This window comes from Apteryx mantelli, chromosome 3 (genome assembly GCF_036417845.1).
Source record: "Apteryx mantelli isolate bAptMan1 chromosome 3, bAptMan1.hap1, whole genome shotgun sequence".
NCBI classification, from domain to species: domain Eukaryota; kingdom Metazoa; phylum Chordata; class Aves; order Apterygiformes; family Apterygidae; genus Apteryx; species Apteryx mantelli.
This window is the reverse complement of record NC_089980.1, coordinates 43,182,762-43,203,015: the sequence shown is the minus strand read 5'-3', so window position 1 is coordinate 43,203,015 and position 20,254 is coordinate 43,182,762. Positions and strand designations below refer to the sequence as shown.

The 20,254-nt window shown below is 34.6% G+C and overlaps 1 protein-coding gene across 1 annotated transcript in view; it reads left to right on the top strand.

The window, feature by feature from the left end:
• Positions 1-20,254, top strand: part of DNAH8 (dynein axonemal heavy chain 8) — a 163,613-nt gene that overhangs the window by 40,418 nt on the left and 102,941 nt on the right. The window contains exons 25-33 of the mRNA XM_067294711.1: positions 978-1,158; positions 3,308-3,501; positions 5,124-5,250; positions 8,933-9,168; positions 11,994-12,098; positions 13,884-13,997; positions 15,619-15,681; positions 16,819-16,919; positions 17,812-17,949. Coding sequence (XP_067150812.1) covers positions 978-1,158; positions 3,308-3,501; positions 5,124-5,250; positions 8,933-9,168; positions 11,994-12,098; positions 13,884-13,997; positions 15,619-15,681; positions 16,819-16,919; positions 17,812-17,949 — 1,259 coding nt within the window. The remainder of the gene's footprint in view (positions 1-977; positions 1,159-3,307; positions 3,502-5,123; positions 5,251-8,932; positions 9,169-11,993; positions 12,099-13,883; positions 13,998-15,618; positions 15,682-16,818; positions 16,920-17,811; positions 17,950-20,254) is intronic.

Sequence of the window (20,254 nt, the reverse complement as noted above, 5' to 3'; positions counted from 1 at the left end):
ACTATACACAGTGTGGGCAATGGCGGACCAGAGCCATTGTCTTGACTCTGTTCTATTTGGTAGTTGTTCTCAATTCAGATCAGGAATCCTTGTTTTTCTTCCGGCTGTTTTTACCATGGGCTTTGATAGCTGAATCTGAATTTTCTTCATCTTCTGGGTTGGATATTGGATAGCTCTGAGAATTAGGATGTCAAATCCTTGCCAAATATAAAAGTTGAGATCTTCAGGACTACTGCACGGAGTTCCTTTTGTTTACTACATGCTGTGCTCTTGCAGAAGTTCTTGAAATAATACTACATCATTTGGGAGAAAAAAGCTTTTGGTATTTATTCAACTAGGACCTCTGGTACCTTGATCCAGGTGGTTGTTGTAGATTGCCTGAAGTCACCCATGATGTAAATGTATGTATAGATAAGCACAAAAGAAGGAGAGGTTTTATACCTGTAAATATTCTTCTTTAAAATAAGTTGTCCATATCAACTTTCATGACCAACCCTCTTATAATTCTCTCTCACAAATTTAAGGATCCTGTGGTTAGGAGGAACAGAGAGGAGGATCATGACCTGCCATTTTTTAATTCTTTATGATTCTAGTGTGCAGGAAACAGGGCTTGTAATATATTCCCACAGACTGTAAAACAAACAAACAAATGAAACCCCCCCAGAAAACTGTTTAAAATATTGTAGAAATTGTAAAAACGGTTGTCAAAAAATACCCACCTACCTATACTTACATATCAGTTTGCCCATGGTATGACTGTACAAACAGATAGTAGGTCAGTATAGCATGTTTCATTTCTTCAGAGGCAATTCTGATCCAGACAGGCTCTTAAAGTTACATTTTCAGGCTTCTCTCCTGGGGCAACCACCGCAATTCACCATGAGTGGAGTAGAACCAAAGACTTAGATGCAACTGAATGTGATTTTCTTTTCTTTTTTTTTTTTAATCTCAATAATATTTTTAACTATTTTGAATAGGTAATGGTTCCCAGTTTAGATGATATACAGCAAGCCATCAATCGTATGATTCAATTAATATTGGAAGTAAGTCGTGGCGTTGCTCATTGGGGACAGCGACATTTACAAAAATCTGCTTTAGCAGCAGAATTGAGCACACAACAAATTGCTTCAACAGGCAAATCAGCCAAAAAAGAAGAAAGTAAGTTGGTTTTGCTGATTTGAACTTTTTATTTTAATAAAAATGCCATTATATTTAAATATTTATGAATATACTCACTTTGTTTCAAAGGGACCAACTGGTGATTATTTTGAGTTAATTTTTTGTGTTTTTTTTATTATTATTAGCTGTATTTTTTCAGAAATAGCTTTTCATGCTCATGTTAACATTAGAACTCTGAGAAACAGTAAGCAAAAAGTTCTTTAAAAAAAAAAAATTGCCGGATTCTGAATCTGCTATTTAATTCCAGGTGAAGTAAACTTGTTAGTGTATCTTTATGTGTATTTACTATGAAATTTGGCCCACAATGATATAGTTGGAGCCATAACCAGCTATGTAGACCAGCACTCATCAGAATATTAAAATAGAACAAGAGATAGTGTAATTATTAGGTTTCAGCAAAGACTTTAATTGCTGGCTATATTCCTAGAATGGATTAGAAAACACTATGCATTTAATATTATTGTCTCAGAGGATTCATTCTACAATTATTAGTCTGCTGGTTTGGATCTTTAGAGACAAGGAACTTATAATCAAGTTTCATCACATAGTTCTCTGTGATCTTGAGCAATTCATTTACTTCCCCTTCAAGTGTTTGTCCATGCAAATATTCACACTATAGATAGACCTGCAGGCATTGTAGCTGGATTTTTTTTTTTTTCTTAGCATTATTTCTAAGCATCTGTCCATATGCTTTGCAAGCATCCATAAAAGCCCAAATATACTTTCCCCATCAGATCTTCTTAACTGGTTGGCTGAGCCAAAGTGATGTGCCCTATAATTGTATCTTTGTTGTGATTCCTTTGGAATATCCTTAACATCTTGTAGGGTTTGTTTGTTTGTTTGTTTGTTTGTTTCTGATAGTGCAGAACTGGGACTTTATTTTTCTTTCTTTGGTTTTAATCTCTTTAATGGACTTAAAGCAGGGTGGCAGAAGATTGTCCTCGTCAGATAGCCATAGTTATTTCCTCTTTGTCAAAATGTAACATCAGCAAGTACCCATTTTTGATCACCTTTAAGTTACTCACTAGATAAGACCATCACCAACACCTAGAGGGGTATGTTATTGTTTGGGCAATGAGTTCTGTGGAGTCCACTGGCATGGATGGATCAGTCTGAGACTTTGTTTCTAGTGACCAGATCCCTGAAAAGATCTTAAGACTAAAAGAGAACTTGGAGTTGCATTAAATCCCCAGTGAGATCAGGAAGAGTGTGTTTTCCTTCTCATGTCTCCTAAATCTGTTTCAAAACCACTGGGGCCCTTGTTATGACAGAAGGGGCTCATTCAGTCTCAGGGATATCTGCCTTTACATTGGCCCTGATAGTCTCAACAGTTCCTCAAAGATGAAGGAGAGACATGATAAATTGCATTTTATTTAATTTGTGCTTACTTGGAGTTCCTAAAGGAGACAGGGCCCCTGTTTTAACAACAACAGTATCACTGGAGCAGCAGCTACAAGTGTCTAAACTACCTTTGAAAGAGTATTTGGATGTGAGAGATTTATAAGAATCTCTAGATTTTCCTTTCTCATTTCTTCTCTTCATTCAGCTCTAACCTCTACCAGACAAGACTCAAAAGACTCAGCAGCTTGTAACATAAATGCAGCCCCAAAGCATGACAAGCTTTATGTTTGCGTTCTTGAATGGCGTGATTTGGCAAGCTTTTTCTTCTTTGAAGATGTCACTAAATGGAATAACAAAGTTATTCATTCAAAGCATGTCAGAGTTCAAGAAATCTGTACTGTTTGAAAGGGTTTATACAATTAAAAAGCTTTTTTAAATTTATGAATTAAAAAAAAAAAAGTAATGTCATAGAATGTTTATGAGGTCTTGTCATGTTGTAGTTACGTCACAGATACCCACAGTGGAAGGAAGGAAATTATATTTGGAGAATCGAGAAGGTTATTTTCTTTCCATATGGAAACATTAACTCTAGGTTAAATTTGCTCTTGGTGTATAAAGCCTGGTTTGAAATAGCACTTGGTACCTTCATATGAAGTAGACAGACAAACATGCAAAGTAGGATATTCAGCCTCACTGAATGGCATCATTGCTTAACTTGGCATGCATAGGTTAGAGGAGAAGCATACTTTTAATGGTTCATTCATTTATATACAATTTTGTTTTACAGAAGGAGTTGAAGATGTGCTCATCAGAAAGCTAAGAAATTTTTATCCAGGTGTTGCAGAACACAAAGATATTTCTAAATTAGTTGTGCTCCTCTCCTCCTCTGTGAATTCTATCAGAGAAGTAGCTAGTGAAGCTCTGCAGGATTTTCAGAAATACAAGGTGCTGTGGACAGAAGATAGAGATGCCAAAGTTCAGGTGAGTTTAATACAGGACTGTTCTTCACTAATCTCATCATATGTTGAATTTAGAAAACATTGCAAAAAATCAAGGAAAAGGATGTAGAAAATATATTAACAGCTGAAATTGTCTTTTTTGTCTGTCGGTAGTAGTAACGTATTTCCTGAGCAGATGTAATGGCATGCTGTCTACTTTTGGGGTTGGGGTTTGGCTTTTTTTGGTTCTGTGCCCTGATAAATACTGGTAATCTGGTCCTAATTTGTTAATCATTATCATTCTTGTTTGTGGAAATACAGATTTTAGGACACAAGACACTAGTCCAGTCTGACACAATGTATACCACAAGTTACAGAACTTCACACAGCATCAAACCCTGACAATTGTGCTCTTTTCTCAATGGAAAGTATTTGAGCTGTTATTCTGAGTTTAGTATGTATTTTTATTTACCATCCTTCTTTCAGTAAGCTGTTTTGTTTGAATGTTTCTGCATTCTCTATCCAAAAAATAATAGTCTACTCACCTATTTGGTTGTTTGAACTGTAAGTCAAATCCTCAGAAGTGGCAGAAATATGTAGCACCTAGTACAATAGGAAAAAGAGTTTGTTTCTAGTCAGTAGAGGTCTCTAGGACTTCTGCTTTGGAATATTCACACTGTCCTCCTACAACAGTTTTTTATTTAGAGTTTGAATTTAGAGGTTTGGTAGGAGAAAGTGAGATGACTGACTGTTAAATCTCTTTTATTTAATCTCAGGTTAGTTCAGTTTTCTGTTATCTGTTCTATTTAATAGAATATATTGTAATATATATAGATAGATCTGTGAATATCCTATCACTTTGTTTACTACAGGAGCACTGGTATCTCTTGGGTGTTACACTGCAACTTGTGCAGTTCATGTGGGCTAAAAAGGTACATCTTGTATGCAGAGCCAGGAATTTATTGTTAGTCTAATTAAAATTATAACAGTCAAATCAAATAAATATTATTAGTTAGATCTAGTTATTGCAGAAAAAGAGTACTGTTACAGAAAAAGCCTCAATAGTAACACAGTTAAAATTGTTATACACGTATGCCCTAGTTTCTACCTCTTTTCTCTAGCACTGTGCTAACCTTCCCACTGCCCTCACGGTAGTCTTGGACAAAAGAATGGAAGTGGGAGAACAGCTTTCAGCATTTATTGTTTTCCCATGCAATATAGTTATACTGGATGCAGCTCTGCTGTTGTGTAGCATTTCCAAAATGCAGCTTTTCAGTCACAAAACCTTCCTACACTTGAGGAGTTCTGCTCATGGGAGTACTTACGAAACCTGTTCTGTTGTGATTGTTTCATGTGTAATTAAATTTATGGTGTATTGATCTCTGTTCAGTCACCTGTTTTCACAAAGCCAGTAGCCACTTAACATTTCTCAGCTCCGTATTTTTCCGTTAAATATAATTGAAATTTGCCAACAAGCTTGAAAATTTTTGACAGAGGAAGTGATAAACATGATTGCCTGTTCACATGCAATTTACTACTTTAGCAGGGCTAAAGGAAGCTAAAAACAGGTATATATTGGTATACTTATTCAGTAGTTGTTGCCTCTTGTTTTACCAAAAAGATGAAAAAGGATATTTGTTGACTGACATTTTAACTTATACACAGCAATTTCTGGCTAGCTGTCCATCTCTGACTGAAATTAGAGCAGAGATACTTCACTATGCTACATTTGAGCAAGAGATGGAAGATTTAAAACCTGTTATTCTTGTTGGGCCAATTGAATTGCATACAGGTATGACATTCTCCTCTTTGCACATAGTAAGATAATTAATAATAAGTACTAAAGAGACTGTGTTTTTGTTTTGTTTATATGTTGCTTCTCTCTATAGTACTTTTTGGATTCTAGGATACTTTTTATTTTGGTGCAAAATAGAAGGCAGACTTTCTGATAATAAAACCCAGCTTTTTCCCCTAGTTACTGGAATTTCCTTTTGTTGATCCTCTGATAGTGTTCTCTACTTCTTCTCTCTGCGCTCTCTGCTTAAGGTGTTTTGCAGGCAAATGCTTCAGTCACTTGTGTGTAAAGGAAACAACAGAGAGTTCATGAAACAATTAGAGCAAGTATTCATGTCAGGACTTAATCTTGAGGATCATTCTCATCAAGCCGTCTAATCTTAGTAGCCTCCAGGGACTTGCTGAGTTAAAGAACTAAATCATCAGCAAGATCCACGGGTTCCATGACAATAGGAGATTCAGCCGATAATGCAGTTTCTGAGAGAATCATGCCAACATTGATTCAGTAGGACATACCTTAATATGAGGTCATTAGTGCACGTTATACACATTGCTGCACAAAACTCGACATTTCCCTGTACATCTGGATAATTATAATTCAAAGTCTTTTGAGTACGTATCAAAAAAGATTTTGATGAATAGTTTGCTAAAGATAGGAAAACAAAACACTTAAAGAGATATGTCAGAAGCAGGAAATGTGCCATAGTTTATAGGGATAATTGATGATAAAACCATAGCAGAAAATCAAGTGAGCTTTTTGTTTGATATTTATCGGGGGAAACTTTTGGAAGCTACCCATACTAGAGTATTTCATCAAAAAGGATGAACTGAGAGATAAAAGTTGTAAGAAATAGAAGTAGTCAATGTATGGATAAATAATTATATGATAGAGAAAACTCAACACAGCTTTGGCAGGGTGGGAGGCATGTTTCATAAATCTGTTGAAAGTCTTTGGAGGTATCAAGAAGCATCTCTACTCTGAATGAGTATTTACTACTTCCCACAGTTCAAGAAATAAAAGGTTGCATATGAAATTACTAATAAACAGGCTTAAAACAAACATCAGGAAGGGTGTATTCGTACAGTGCGTAATTAAGCTGAGTAGCTAATTGCCATTGAATGTTCTCACCCAGTATAATCATTCCATCTTTCTATCCCAACAGTTTCTGGAGAATTTCAGAACCCCTAGAAACTGCAATACAAATAATTAACACCCCCCCCCCACACCTGTTGTGGACATCTTGAATGCCAGGGGGGTTTTCTGTGCCCATAAATTAGGAGTAAAGGCAATTGCTTTAGCAGATTTTAGCTATGTTAACATTTGGATATGAATGTTTCTCTGACAGATCAGAAGTGTGCAAGCATACAGGACGGAGCCAGAGAACTTTTAAGTTCCTCTTAGCTTTAGAATTGAAACAGAATACTTCACCAGTGCAGAATGTTCATCTTCATCTTGGATGATTTCTGCTAAAGCTGCTTTTTGCTCCTGTATAGCTTGTGAAAAGTCAAATTATATCCTCTATCTACTTGTGAGATTTCTTCGTGCCTCAATGAGTGATGAATTTGTAGCAGATGTTCTATCTGCCATAGACCTAAAATGAATGGGTTTGGGATTTTAAACCTTTTTGATCTGGGCACCCTTATCCATCATGAGCCAGAGCCTGTCAAGTCTTTCTGTTTAACACAGTCCTCAGCACCTAAAGACCTCCAAGACTGATCATCCCCAGGGCTCTTCTAAGAAAACTGACTTGAGAAAATCCTCCTTTGGAGTGATGAAGTTAAGTTTTGTCATGGCTGTGATGTTATCTTGGAAGCTTGATACATGGATAATGAATGTAGATTACCACTGGTTTAGTCAGCTCAGCCAGTGATGACAAAGAACGTTGCAGAGAACAACTCATTGTCTTTGGTATTGTCACAAGACCAGCCTGTAGCTTCTCCTTCACCATCAGTGTTTATCTCAGTAGGAGAGAGATTGAGCCATCCCCATGTTTAGCATCCATAGCTCTCAGAATATCATGTGTTTTCCTGTCCGCCTCTGGTGTCTGACAGTAGAGAAGCTGGCACCAAGATCTGGTGCTGGAACATGTTCCCACAGTGCTATAAAGTAACATGCCTCGGTACTTGCCTTCTGTCGCCCTGACAATTTGGCACTCTGCTGATGTTATTCTGCAAAACAATTAAGTGTGGAAAAGTATGTTCTCTTCAGACAACTCTGTTGAAGAATGAAGCCCTTTGTGCTATGACAGGTAAATGATGGTGTTCCTCATTCCTCTCACCTCACAGATTATTAGGTAGCTGACATGACCTCTTGGGATCAATCTTTAATGTCTGTTTTTTTTACTTTCTATGGCAGGTGTTACCACAGTAGCTATGCAAGGGCAGGTAGTGAATGAATCCCTTTCCAAATATTAGTGTGACTTTACATTTCTGATGAGCAATCCATATTTTCTGGGACATTAGTCTTTGACAGATCATCTCTGTATAAACTGTCATCCTCTTGCATCAGAGAAGACGTAGAATCTGTACACTGACTAGAGTTCATTTCAGGATCTTGGTGGCAGGTTATTCCTAGATTTTTCTCAGTGAATAAGCAAAATTGTCACATTGCTCATTGGACATCCTCATCCAGTTCCTGGATGCAGCTTCTTATTAGCAAAGCCATTATGGAGCCAATTAATTCACTCTGAAAAGCTCTTGCTGCCTTTTATTCCGTAACCAAGAGGAGTGGTGGGAAGTAATGGATCCAAAAGAGTATGGATGTTATTAATGCTTGCAATACCCCCTCATGTGTGACCACTGCATCAGAGGGAGACAAGTCTTCTAAATTCAGGAACACGATATCAAATCTTTTATGATCTGCTGAAGCATGTATTTACATATATGCAGAAATATATATGCACACACAGTAGGGAAATCATAGGAGCATCCAACATTCTTATTTATGAATGTAAACCTCTTTTCAGATGAATAGCCATGGTCAATTATTGGCCTTTCAGAATCCGATTTTTAATTCTGATAGAATTATTAAAGAAGGAAATACATTTTCTTTGTAAATTTTTTTGTGTGTGTGAACAGAATGGTTATATTCAGTTATTATTTTTCACTTTCACTGGAGTACAAAAATGTTGTTTAGTGAAATTCTAATTTATTCTAATAATAATAGTGTCAATGATTGGCTTTTCTTTTTCTTTACTGTGGGTTTGTGTATATTTTTTAACCATTCATTATATGATTTGGCAGCTTACAGTTTTAGTTACAAAGTATGCCAGATCCCAGTGCTGAAATCCCAAAGTACTATTTCCTCAACTAATATAAACCATTTTAGCATCAATGACCTTAATGCAGCTGGTTAATTTATATCAATTAAAGATCTCATCTGAGAATTTAAAATAAGCATGCTTTTTTTATTTTTTATTCATCTTCTCTGTGTTCTATTAGATAAGCTTATCTAATGTGTTTTACAGATAATATAATATACAATGCAAGAGATGTATTTAAATAGAGTTGAAATTTTGAAACTTTTAAAATTGAAGTAGTTTGATTCGATGTGTGCAGATTTTTTCCTAATTGCCGTTAAAGAACGATATGTAGTGTTGTGTGTGTGTGTATATATATATATATGTTTTTCACAAAAATTTTTAAGATGTAGATAGAATAATGATTTTCTTTTTAATCAGGACCACTGAAATTAGCTTTGTCAATTGAAGCCAAAGCATGGAAGATGCTCCTCTGTCGTTATTTAAATGAGGAATATAAAAAGAAAATGACAGACATGATGTCATTCATAACTGAGTATTTAAAGAAACTCTCTCGACCTCTCCGTGACTTAGATGATGTCCGATTTGCAATGGAAGCTTTATCTGACATACGTGATAATAAAATACAAATGGATATGACTCTGGGACCTATTGAAGTAAGATGACTTTTTTTTTTTTAATTTAGTTTAAAATAGTTAAGAGTTGGGATTCATAAGATAAACTGAGAACCCAAACAATGAGTTTACTTTCCTGAAGAATCTAGGCTGAGAAGAGGAAATAAAGTATTATTGTTTTTATTAAACCTGATAGGAACCCTAATCATGAATCAGAGCTGGATGTTTTCTTAGATACTGTATAAACACAGACTAGAAAAATAGATTGTCATATAAATTATAATTAAAATACAATCTAGGAGAGAGCAAGCAGAAAGAAGCAGATGAGAGAGTATGAGAAAAGGGAACAATACTTTCCCGTTTGCTGCGTTCCCATTAACCTTGATCTTCTTCCTAACTCTCTTATATCTATAGAACAAACTTCTAACCTCTTTGAATATAACCAAAATATATTCATGGAACCATACATCACTTTAGGAAGTATTGTATGCTGTCAGAAACTTGCAGCATTCTTCCCAGTTTTCCCAATATCACTTGGTAAAAGAAGCTTACTAAGTTTTACATAAGTTTGGTATATATTATCACACTTGGAAATACTCAGCTTAATATAACACATTTGTTTTATGTTTTCATCCACCTCTTACAGAAGAAATTGTATTACTGAATACTAACTTTTTTTTTTTCTTGAAGATTGTTATATTAGCATGATACCAGAAAGGACTTTCACTTGATTGTCATTACTTTTGTTAGATTTACATTAAGAAAATAGATTATGTCTTTGGAATTTATGTGGTGGCTTGTAAGCAAGGAAAGGTACAGAAACTATTTGAAAGAAAATATGACCAGCTGTATGATCCAAAAGAGGTAGAGGTTAAACAAGTAAAGGAACTACCTGAACAATAACTTCAACATTTACAGTAGTATGCAGACCTACTAGATGTTCTTTCTTAGTTTGATTGTCTTCAGGGTGCTCGTCAGGCTGAAGATACTGACATGATAATCATAACCATAAAAGTTAAATAAAATAAGCAGCAGAAACTGAGTTCAACAAACAATCTAACCATGTCTATTTGGTAGGTCTTAGTGTTGCAAAATATGTAAATAAATAAATAGATTTATAACATTATTTGAAAGAATAGCTTTATTTTTTACTTCTTCCTGGTGCTTTGAGATGGATATTAGAATAAAGATTCTTTCCCAAACCATTTATATTTTATACATATTGCAAACATTTATTGTCTTTCTATATCAACCTGAGTTACACTAACATCTATAGGATTGGTCTTGTTAGTAAGTCACTCTTAGACATGTATGTTTTCATGAGCTTTCCTTAAACAAAATAGGAATATAGAGTTGAAAAAATCAAGAACTGAATATAGAACAATGGCAACTGATCAGTAATTTGATAGTTCAGTGTTTTGTTTTGTTTTCTTATGTCCTGGTGAATTTAATAAAACTTTCTTGATGGGATAATTAGGAATTATATTTTTTTACTAGAACAGGTTGAAGGGAGGGCTTGATATAAGAAAAATTAGTACAGAAAGGTGACTAGGAGTGTTCAACTGGATTTACAAAGGGATGATCATGCCTGACCAAACTGATGGCTTTCTGTGATGAGATAACTAGTTCAGTGGACAAGAGGAGAGCAGTGGATGTTCTTTATCTTGACTTTAGTAAGACTTTTGACGCTGTCTTCCATAACAATCTCATTGACAAACTGATGAAGCACAAACTAGGTAAGTGGACAGTGAGGTGGATTGAAAAGTGGCTGAACTGCTGGACTCACAGGGTTGTGATCAGTGGCACAAGGTTTAGTTGGAGGCCGGTCACTCGTGGTGTACCCCAGGGGTCAAGAGGCAATGGGCACAAACTGAAAAACAGGAAGTTTCATTTAAACAGAAAAGCTTTTTTACGGTGAGAGTGATAAAGCACTGGAACAGGTTGCCCAGAGAGGTTTTGGAAACTCCATCCTTAACTATATTCATGACCCTACTTGTGTCCCTCAGGACACAGCCCTGAGCAACCTTCTCTAGACCGTCCTGCCCTGAGCAAGTGTTTTTGGACTGGTTATCTCCAGGGGTTCCTTCCAAACTCAGTGATTCTGTGATAGAGATGTAGACTGAAACAGGAGGGAGTTCTAAATATAGATACGTTCATGGAACAAACAACCGTGTTTATCAGTCATCCCGAACTGCACAGAATACAATTCATAGATCCAGGGATCAGCTTATATAATTCACACTGCTGTATGTTAGCAAATTTTTTGCCTATGGAATGGGAAAATATAAAATGATCTTATTCTTAAACAATGTGTGTGCTATGTGTACAAAGAGGTTGATAAAACAGGAAATATGTAAAGTATATTGTTAACTGCTGCACACAAGTTGCAAATGAGGACAAGGAATAAGGAAGGTTCACCATAAAACAGCTACATATGGAGGCATTTGCTAGTTTGGCAAATGTAGTAATGAAGATTTTATAGATGAGATGATAAAATATTTGAAAAATATGTAGTTTACTGTGGATCATTATTCAGAGTTGAAAAAATTCATCAAAATCTACCTTCAGGTAATGGAAAAAAGATACCATTGAGATGATAAAACTTTATATATTTTTAATGTTCAGTTTCTTGTGTTTGTACATTTTTTTTCCCCTAGTATTTCGTCCAAGACATGTTCCCTAAAGAAATATTTTTTGCAGTTCTTGTGCTTTAGTTCTACATTCAGCATTCTTTTTTTAAAAGAAATTAATATTTCTGTGCCTCAATTACACTAACAGATGTGCTTTAAAATGTTTCTTACAAATTAATCTGTTTCTACAAATGAATTTAAAACACATCATTTCTAAGGATTTCTTTTTTCATCTAGGAAGCCTATGCTATTTTAAACAGATTTGAAATTGAGGTTACAAAAGAGGAATCAGAAGGAGTTGATACACTCAGATATTCTTTTAATAAATTACAGACCAAAGCTGTAAGTATATGAAACTGTCATTTTCCATTTGTCTTCATGTACCTCTTTCAGAGTAAAAATGAAAGTGTGGGAACAGTTATCACTGCAGTCTGTCTTCTTGCTCCTGGCATCAGTTGACCACCAATATTTATACTTTTGATTAGTACATTCATTTTCTAATTCTATTTTTATAGAACTGTACTTTAAATATTTTTTGTAGTTTTTAGATATATTTTTAAAATCTGTAAGAAAATGAGAAATTAATTACTTCATTCTTTCTGCTGTCCTCCATCTCCAGTTTTTGTTTCATTCCTGTATAATCAGGAAAATCACTATCCTTAAGTTACGTGGTTTTAAGAAATGCATGTTCTGTTGGTGCCCTTACCCTTAAGTGATGTTTGCAGGCTTACATTAATCGCTGAGGAGAGACTTAATGCCCTCAAAAGCTTAGTGTCTTTTGGACATTCTCCTGAAGTGTAGAAGAGGGAAGTATATAGATGTTTTGATGGAACAATCCAGCTGGATCCTGCCCCACAGATTACCCAATATGTAAAGGATGCAAGAAGGTGTTTTCCAATCTCATTTTATGCAGCTTGAGCCTTTCTCTCAAACTTTCGAAGCAAAAATAAGTTGTTTAAAAAAGAAAAAGAGCTAAACTGTCTGGGAGGAAAAGGAGAACAAACTTCCTTAAATCTAAGAGGTGTTAACTTCCCTATGCTATTTGAAATTTGTCAAGACACAACTCTTTGTAGAGATACATGTGGAGTTTCTCTAGAGAACAGTAAGAGTGCTCTGATGCTTAAATCTAGACCATTTCATATGTTTTTCTATACTGGAACAATAGGTACTAGATTTCCTCAGTTTCCTCAGGAAAACAGGATTTGCTTTTTTGCATAGGTATTCTAAAAAGATAGTGCTTTCCTTAAACTCCATAATGAAGTAAGAGGGTATTGGCCTTAGTCCTTGATATGTTACATGTAGTAAGAAGACTGCCTTGCTTTGGTGTAGAATTGCTTTTCAATACCATTTGCTAGACATGGTAATTCTTTTATTTTCCTATTCTCGCATCTGTGCACCTTTGAACTGAGACGTCATTTTATTTTTCTGCTTAATCAGGGTTAATAATAATGAACAGGGAGAGTTTGCATTTAATTGCTCCTATACATATTCCATTATTTGTGTTCATTCTCCTTTGTTGTTTAGTTACAGTAAAGAAGCTCTGTGGCAGAAAAGTAATTGTAATGATGGTTGGTCCGTTACCTATATTCCTGGTTTTGTAGATAAGGTTAGGGTACCCTGGATGTATGCAAGAGAAAACAGACACTGTTGGCTAAGGTCTTATTTAAGGTGAAAGGAACTTATGCATCTACAACAAATGCATGACTCAGATCCATTACCTGTAAAATAACAGCTTTTCATGTTTTCACACATTATAGAATTGAATTTACTTTCCTAACTCTTTTTTTGGGAGGTTTTTCTGAAGGCACAGAAAAAGGAAAAAATATCTTTTCTCTCCCTTACTCCCCTCTTTTTCTCCCCCTTTCCTTGTAATGAAACATGTTCACTTAAAGGGGGGAAGGAAGAGTTGTTTCTTTTATTTTGATTTTTTTACACTTCACTTTACAACTCAAAAGTTGAAGATGTAGCACCATATAAGAAAATAATACCTTGCCTGTTTAGCTCTGAGACTATTCATTTTTGTTCAACATTTTAATACTTTCTTTGTAACAATTTTGGTTTATTTATAATTCAAATATCTGTTCCTAATTTTTAAATAACTTTGATCATTAATCTTTTGCATGTCAGTCCAGTGTTCAAGATGAGCTGGTTCAAGTTCAGCCCAAATTTAAGAGTAATCTACTAGAGTCAGTTTCAGTTTTTTGTGAGGACATGTCAAACTTTGAAACGTCATATGAAATGGTAACTGAATTTAGTAGTTGTCTGTAAGATTTGTGCTTAGTTTTGCAATGTTTTTGGTTTGCATCAATTGGGTACCAGAATTTTAACCTGCTGAGCTACTCATATGAATGTTTGATGTCATGGTTGCTAAGCAGTCATGGTTATAGGTCAAATTCTCCTTTTTAAACCCCTTGACTTCATTTTTTCAAGAAGGTTCTCTACCTTTAGTGTTCTTTGATTGAATGCTGCATTCAAAACAAACCTGAAATGGATAAACTAGGATGTGTGATGATCTGTATTTTAATAATGATCCTCCTTCAAATGAAGACAAATGTAACAGTTGGATAGATTTACCATCCGTCTTTTATCTTGTGAGTTTCAATATAGCAGTTACCAGGCGATTAGAACTCAATATAAGTTTCAGGATCAAGAACCATATGTTTTCCATTACAGTGTCTCCTACAGGAGCATGAGAAAATTACTTGTTATCTAAAAAGGATAGAATGTGTCACAGAATTCTCTCCAAGCTTTTATTATGTTTTTGATATTTTGTAAGGTTAGTGAAGCATAATTATATTTCATCTGTGACTTTACCTTGATTTTAGCAGAGAGAGATCTGCCCTTGTGTATCTTGTAAGAGAATTTTCTTGAAAAATCAGCTATTTTAAATGCCACATAAATTTCAGAAATTTCAAAAATCCTCTAAATGAATTAGTAAATGAGTCCTCTTATGAGCGTTTGAAATTATTACCATGGTCATTACAGACATGCTTCAAAGGGAAATTGTAATTGATTGTAATTCTTTGAGACACTTCTTTTGAAGAGCCTGGCTTCCTAACTTCCTTTTCTACTTCTTCAGCATATTCACTATTTTCTTTTATTTTATTTTTTTAAGGAGTGAAAGAAATTGAGGGAAATTGTGTTACACCTTTTTTTAGAGGCCTTTCTAAATTTTTGAAATTTACGTTCAGTGACATTGAAAATAGCTGATTATTTGTGTTGACACTGAGACTAGGGAGCACTATCACAAACTAATGGGCATTGTTTTTTTTAAGTGATTCTAATTTCTGTAGTGTAATGGGTATATAACCTGCAGTGTAAAATTGCAGAGTCAATGTATTTGAAGAAACGCAATTACTGGTATGTAATCTTTTTGCCCTTTTGTTCTCAATCTCACAAATTGTACTCACAAAGAAATTTTGTGCAATCTGAAGAAACAGCAGTGAAAACAGGTCATGGATGAAGACAAAAAAAATCCCTGGTGATACATGACATGATCAATTTTTAATGAGACAGAAAATCTTACCTGAAAAATTCTAGTACATGTTGTGGCATCTTTGATCACACCTCAGCATTTACAAGGATTGTCTCACTGGATACTTTGTTTTCATCAAAAACAGAATATGAAAGATAAAAGTCTTCTGTCTACTGATAGTAAATTTAATTAAGCTAAAGAATTTTGAGTATTATAAAAGTTGTCTTCTCTTAGATTCACCATTGTAACTGTTGCATTACCCAGATACATAACTTTGATTTTGACTACCAAAAAATTGTGCATTTTCTGATGATCTGTGAATATACAGTGTGCCTTCAGTTATCTTGAAAATTAATATTCAATTTTTGTTAACTATTTCTTTAAAAGGAAGGACCTATGGTTCCAAATATTCCACCTCAAGAAGCCAGTAATAGGCTACAGATATTTCAGGTAAGAAAATAAGCTTCTAAATTTCCAGTAATTTGATAAACAGCAGTGGATCTAATTGGTAAGACTTACTTACCAAAGTAGTTCTTGATGGATATTTTGTGTGGTATTCTATTAACTACATTTTAATTTGTATCAGACAATGCTTTCCTTAATGTGGAGGGACTGACTAATGAAGGATGAGTAACCTTGCTTCATTCTTCACTTTTCATGAGCAGGAATTAACTATATGAAGTAATAAGATCAGGAAGACAGGAAGAGTCAACTACAACTTGACAATGACTGAAAGAAAGCCAGGTTACTTCTCAGTTGCTTGAGCCTATCTTTTCCTCTTGTAGAGATCACATTTTCCATCAGATACTTGCCTTTCAACTTTGTTATGAACCTGAGTTTATGGTTCCACAGCCACTTTTTAATCTATTTTTAATCCTTCTTCCCCTCTCTGTGAGTTATAGTAACTTGGAGATTTTTTTTTCAACAGGATTTTGTCAGTCTTGCATATTGTATAGCATTGACTCTGTAAAAAGTGAATTAAAAGTTAATGAAAAGCACTATCAAACTAACAGAAGTTGCTCAAACCTCACATTGAATCTAACATAATGAAAATTGAGTGATTTTGATTGAATTTGATGTTCAGACATATTTCATTTATTTTGCCAAGAAAATACTTTATACTTATGGATAGTAATTGCCAAAATCATCATTCTTCCCTTTCTCTATATTGATCCTACATCTGCTTTTCTCCTTTCAACAGCCATTATACTTTGTCTGAAAGTAATTTTATTTTTGGCACTCTTCGGTGTTTTTTTTTCAGGCTGCATATGTTACCAGCTGATACAAATATCTTCTTTCTTCTGTCTGGATGATGTGGAATTAATTGCACATCCTGTTTTTATAAAATGTTTCTTCAAAATATTGCTTGTTATATACATGTTCACTAGTTGAACTCAAGATATGAGTATTATATTACATGAGAAATCTTCAAAAATATTAGATTAAAAGTAATTTTCAGATATATAAGTATGCCCCTAATAGGATTGTTTTAAGACGACTTTAGAACTGGTTAATGATTTATTATTAGAAAATTTTAATTTAAAAAATCTGTGTTCAGTTTGTCTGTATGAATCCTAATTTTATCAGGCTAATTTTGATGAACTCTGGAGAAAGTTTGTCACGTACTCATCTGGTGAACAGTTATTTGGATTGCCTGTCACAGACTATGAAGTTTTACATAAAGTCAGGTAACTGAAAATACAGCTGTCTTAGGTGTGTATTAAGTATGTTAGAAAGGCTTGGGATAAACTGAAGAGAGAAATGTTACAATATGAGAGGTTTCCAGTGCCCTAATTTAAATTCCCAAAAAAGCAATAACATATTAGAGGTCTAAAGAATTTGCTGATAGAGAATAATTTTACTTACTTATTTTATTAACAGAACCATACCAGGTTATTTTACTGTAAGTATAGTACTATACATATAAAAGCAGAATAGCATGTCCTAGAAATAGACACATATAAGTGTATGAATAAATTAGTATTATGTAATAAGATGTGGTACAAACAAGGAAAAGGAGAGGAGAGGTCTGCGTATCATCATGTATGGAATATGTAACTAGAGGTCTATGAAAATTCAATTTTCTGAGCTAATGTACTAATGGGAATCAGATTCTAAAGCTTCTGCACTAACCATTTTGATGGCTTGATGAAGATTCACACTGGGCGAGGATCTGACCCTTTATGGCTGTATTTACATCAGCATTTTAGCTCGTATCCAGAGTGTGTTTCTGAAGTAAATTGACCAGTTGTCTCCGCTTGCCATGCTTTACTTCGCACTTCTGAGCCAGGTCTAGGTGTGTAAACAAGATATCTTTTGGAAGAAACTAAACTTCTATAGAATTAGACCAAAGCAAAACTCCTCTAAAGTATGTTTCGTATGGCTATTGGGTCCTCAGCACCAGCTGTCTGCTCTTTTTTATGGATTTTATTAAAAATTTGTTCTTTTCCAGATTAAGAAACATAGTCTAATTGATCTACCTCAACATATTGTGATAATGTTACAGATACCACACATTTAAGTGTTTGGGACTATCCACACAGATAACTGTAGTTACTGATACAATTTTTTTTCTTGTAGGAAGGAGTTAGGCTTGCTCCAGAAATTGTATGGTTTATATGATACTGTAATGAACAACATCAGTGGTTATTATGAGATACTTTGGACAGATGTAGATATTGAAAAAATTAATGCTGAACTTCTGGATTTTCAAAACAGGTGTGTTCATGATATGAACTCTAACTGATGTTAAATGCATTAAGAATTAGGTGACTTCAGTAAAGCTATTTGGTATATTTAAATACAAAGCTTCCATAAATAAGGTTTATCATGAAGTAATTGGGCCCTTTAACAAGGAGTGGGATCTTACTATAATTTTAGTAAAACAGCCTTTTACCTGTAGTTGTATAATAGAAAAGCATATGATGAACTGAAGAGTATATCTCCTTAACTAAACCAACAAGAAGATAGCCAGAAGTTTATTTGGCAAGGGCAAGTTCCTTGACTAGGAGTTTTAGCTCATTGACTTTAAGTGCTGAATATAAGAATAATATTTCTGAGTCTTCTGAAATATTTTGTCCCATTCTTAAAACATTTGTGCCATTTGAAATACTTCAACAAATAGTGTCTTATATAGTATGGTTTTGTTAAGAAGTTCTCTTACAGACCATTACAGTAAAGTTGAAAGCTTAAAATGTTTTTGATGTTGTTGAAAGGATTAAGATGTATTTAGTTTGATTCAGAAGTATTTTCTAACCTTTTAATTTAACTCCATTTTTAATATTTAAAAAAAAATCTTTACTATTTTGGGGAAAAATATAGTACAGAAAATTAGGACAAGGATTATTTCACAAAAGAATAACTGCATCATTAAGTCTAGTCCCCTGCTATCCTGCTACATTATATAATCCTGTTCATAAGCTTGGCAAGCTCCATCTTAAAACAACTTCAGCTTTCTTTGCACGTCTTTCCTCTCAGTGCTCCTATTGCAACAATATTCCAGAATCTCTCTTTACAAATTTCCAAAATAAATGGCCAGTTGATACACATTTGCTGTTGTGCCAACATTTGGTATTTCAGAATATATCTATATTGCAGTCAGAGTAATCATAGAGTAATTCAAGCCTATTAAAGAGGTTTAAATCAATTTTACATAATGATAAAGTCTAATTGCTGGAATATAGAGCTCAGCAAGTGCTGAGTTATATCACCCTGTGAAACTGACAATTTAAAGGTAGTTCATGTAGCAGTATGTAGAAGGGCAGTTACTTTCATGACTATAGTGAAGAGAAAATCTTTAGTAAAAATAGTTCCTCCTCAAGCTGTTGTTAAGTGTGCCACATCCCATCCATTTAAGAATAGTAATCATATCCTTTCATTATCCATTTTGCCAATATATCTCACCTCTTGGGGGAGAGGATCTGTGCTACAGAATGTGAAGTTTCTTGTTTGATTTTTCTCTCTGTTACTGACTTCTAGTTCAGGGCATCCTGGTAGTTTAGTAAGTAATTGGAATATAATTTGTATTTGAAAATGTAAAGTTTTCTCCAAGTAGAAAATGTAATATATGTTTTCCTGAAGATTACCTCATATATTATATCAAATATATTGTCCTAATGCATATAATCAGTAAGTAAAGAATTTCTGTAGTTTGGAATTGCACTTTTGACAGCCAGAGTTGAAAGTTGGGTCTTAGATTTGCATTGTTTTTGAATTTCATAAACGGGAAACATTAACCATGGACCAGTAACCTTTCAAGGAAATATTTGCCAAAGAGGATTTTTCTTTCCCAAACTGGAGGTTACATACGCTGTTAGAATGTCACAGACTAAGATTGTCGCAGGGAAGCAAGATGTTGACAAGCACCTGATTGGTGGTATCTCGTCCTTGTGTAAAACAGTCTTCTGGCTCACACTGCTCAGTAAGGGTAACAGGGTTCTGAGCTCTGGACCTTTAGCATGCTGTTCAAAATCTGCCTGTTTGCCATCTCTGACTCCTGTGCCGCAAATACTGAACCCCACATTAACCCTTTAGTAGTGAATGAAAAGAAAGGCTTCATTTTCTCATATCAAAAAAAAAAAAAAAGATAAAATATTCAGTTATTTTTAGCCTGCCTTGTTTTCTAAGGACAAGGGTGATCTGTGATATCACTGTTTGACGCTGCCTGTGCTCCTGCTTTTCTGCCTTTCTGAATATATATATATATATATATATATATATATATAAAATCTATTGGCTACTTGCAACTTAATTTGGCAGATTTCTTACAAAATAACCATTTGTGCCTAAAAGTTTTATAAAAGCCAAAACTTTACAATAGGGAGAAAACAGATGCAAAATACTTTTTCTCCCCTCAGGCAAAGGCAGGCGAGTATTAAACATTAGAAAGCAACCAGGCAGCTAATTAACGTGAATGTACTGGCAGGCTGGGCAGCACCAGCGTAGCTCTAAACCAGACACAGACTGCTGTATCTTGCTTGGTTATAGAGGACGTTAAATTGCTTCAGTAGGAGGCAGAGAGTTA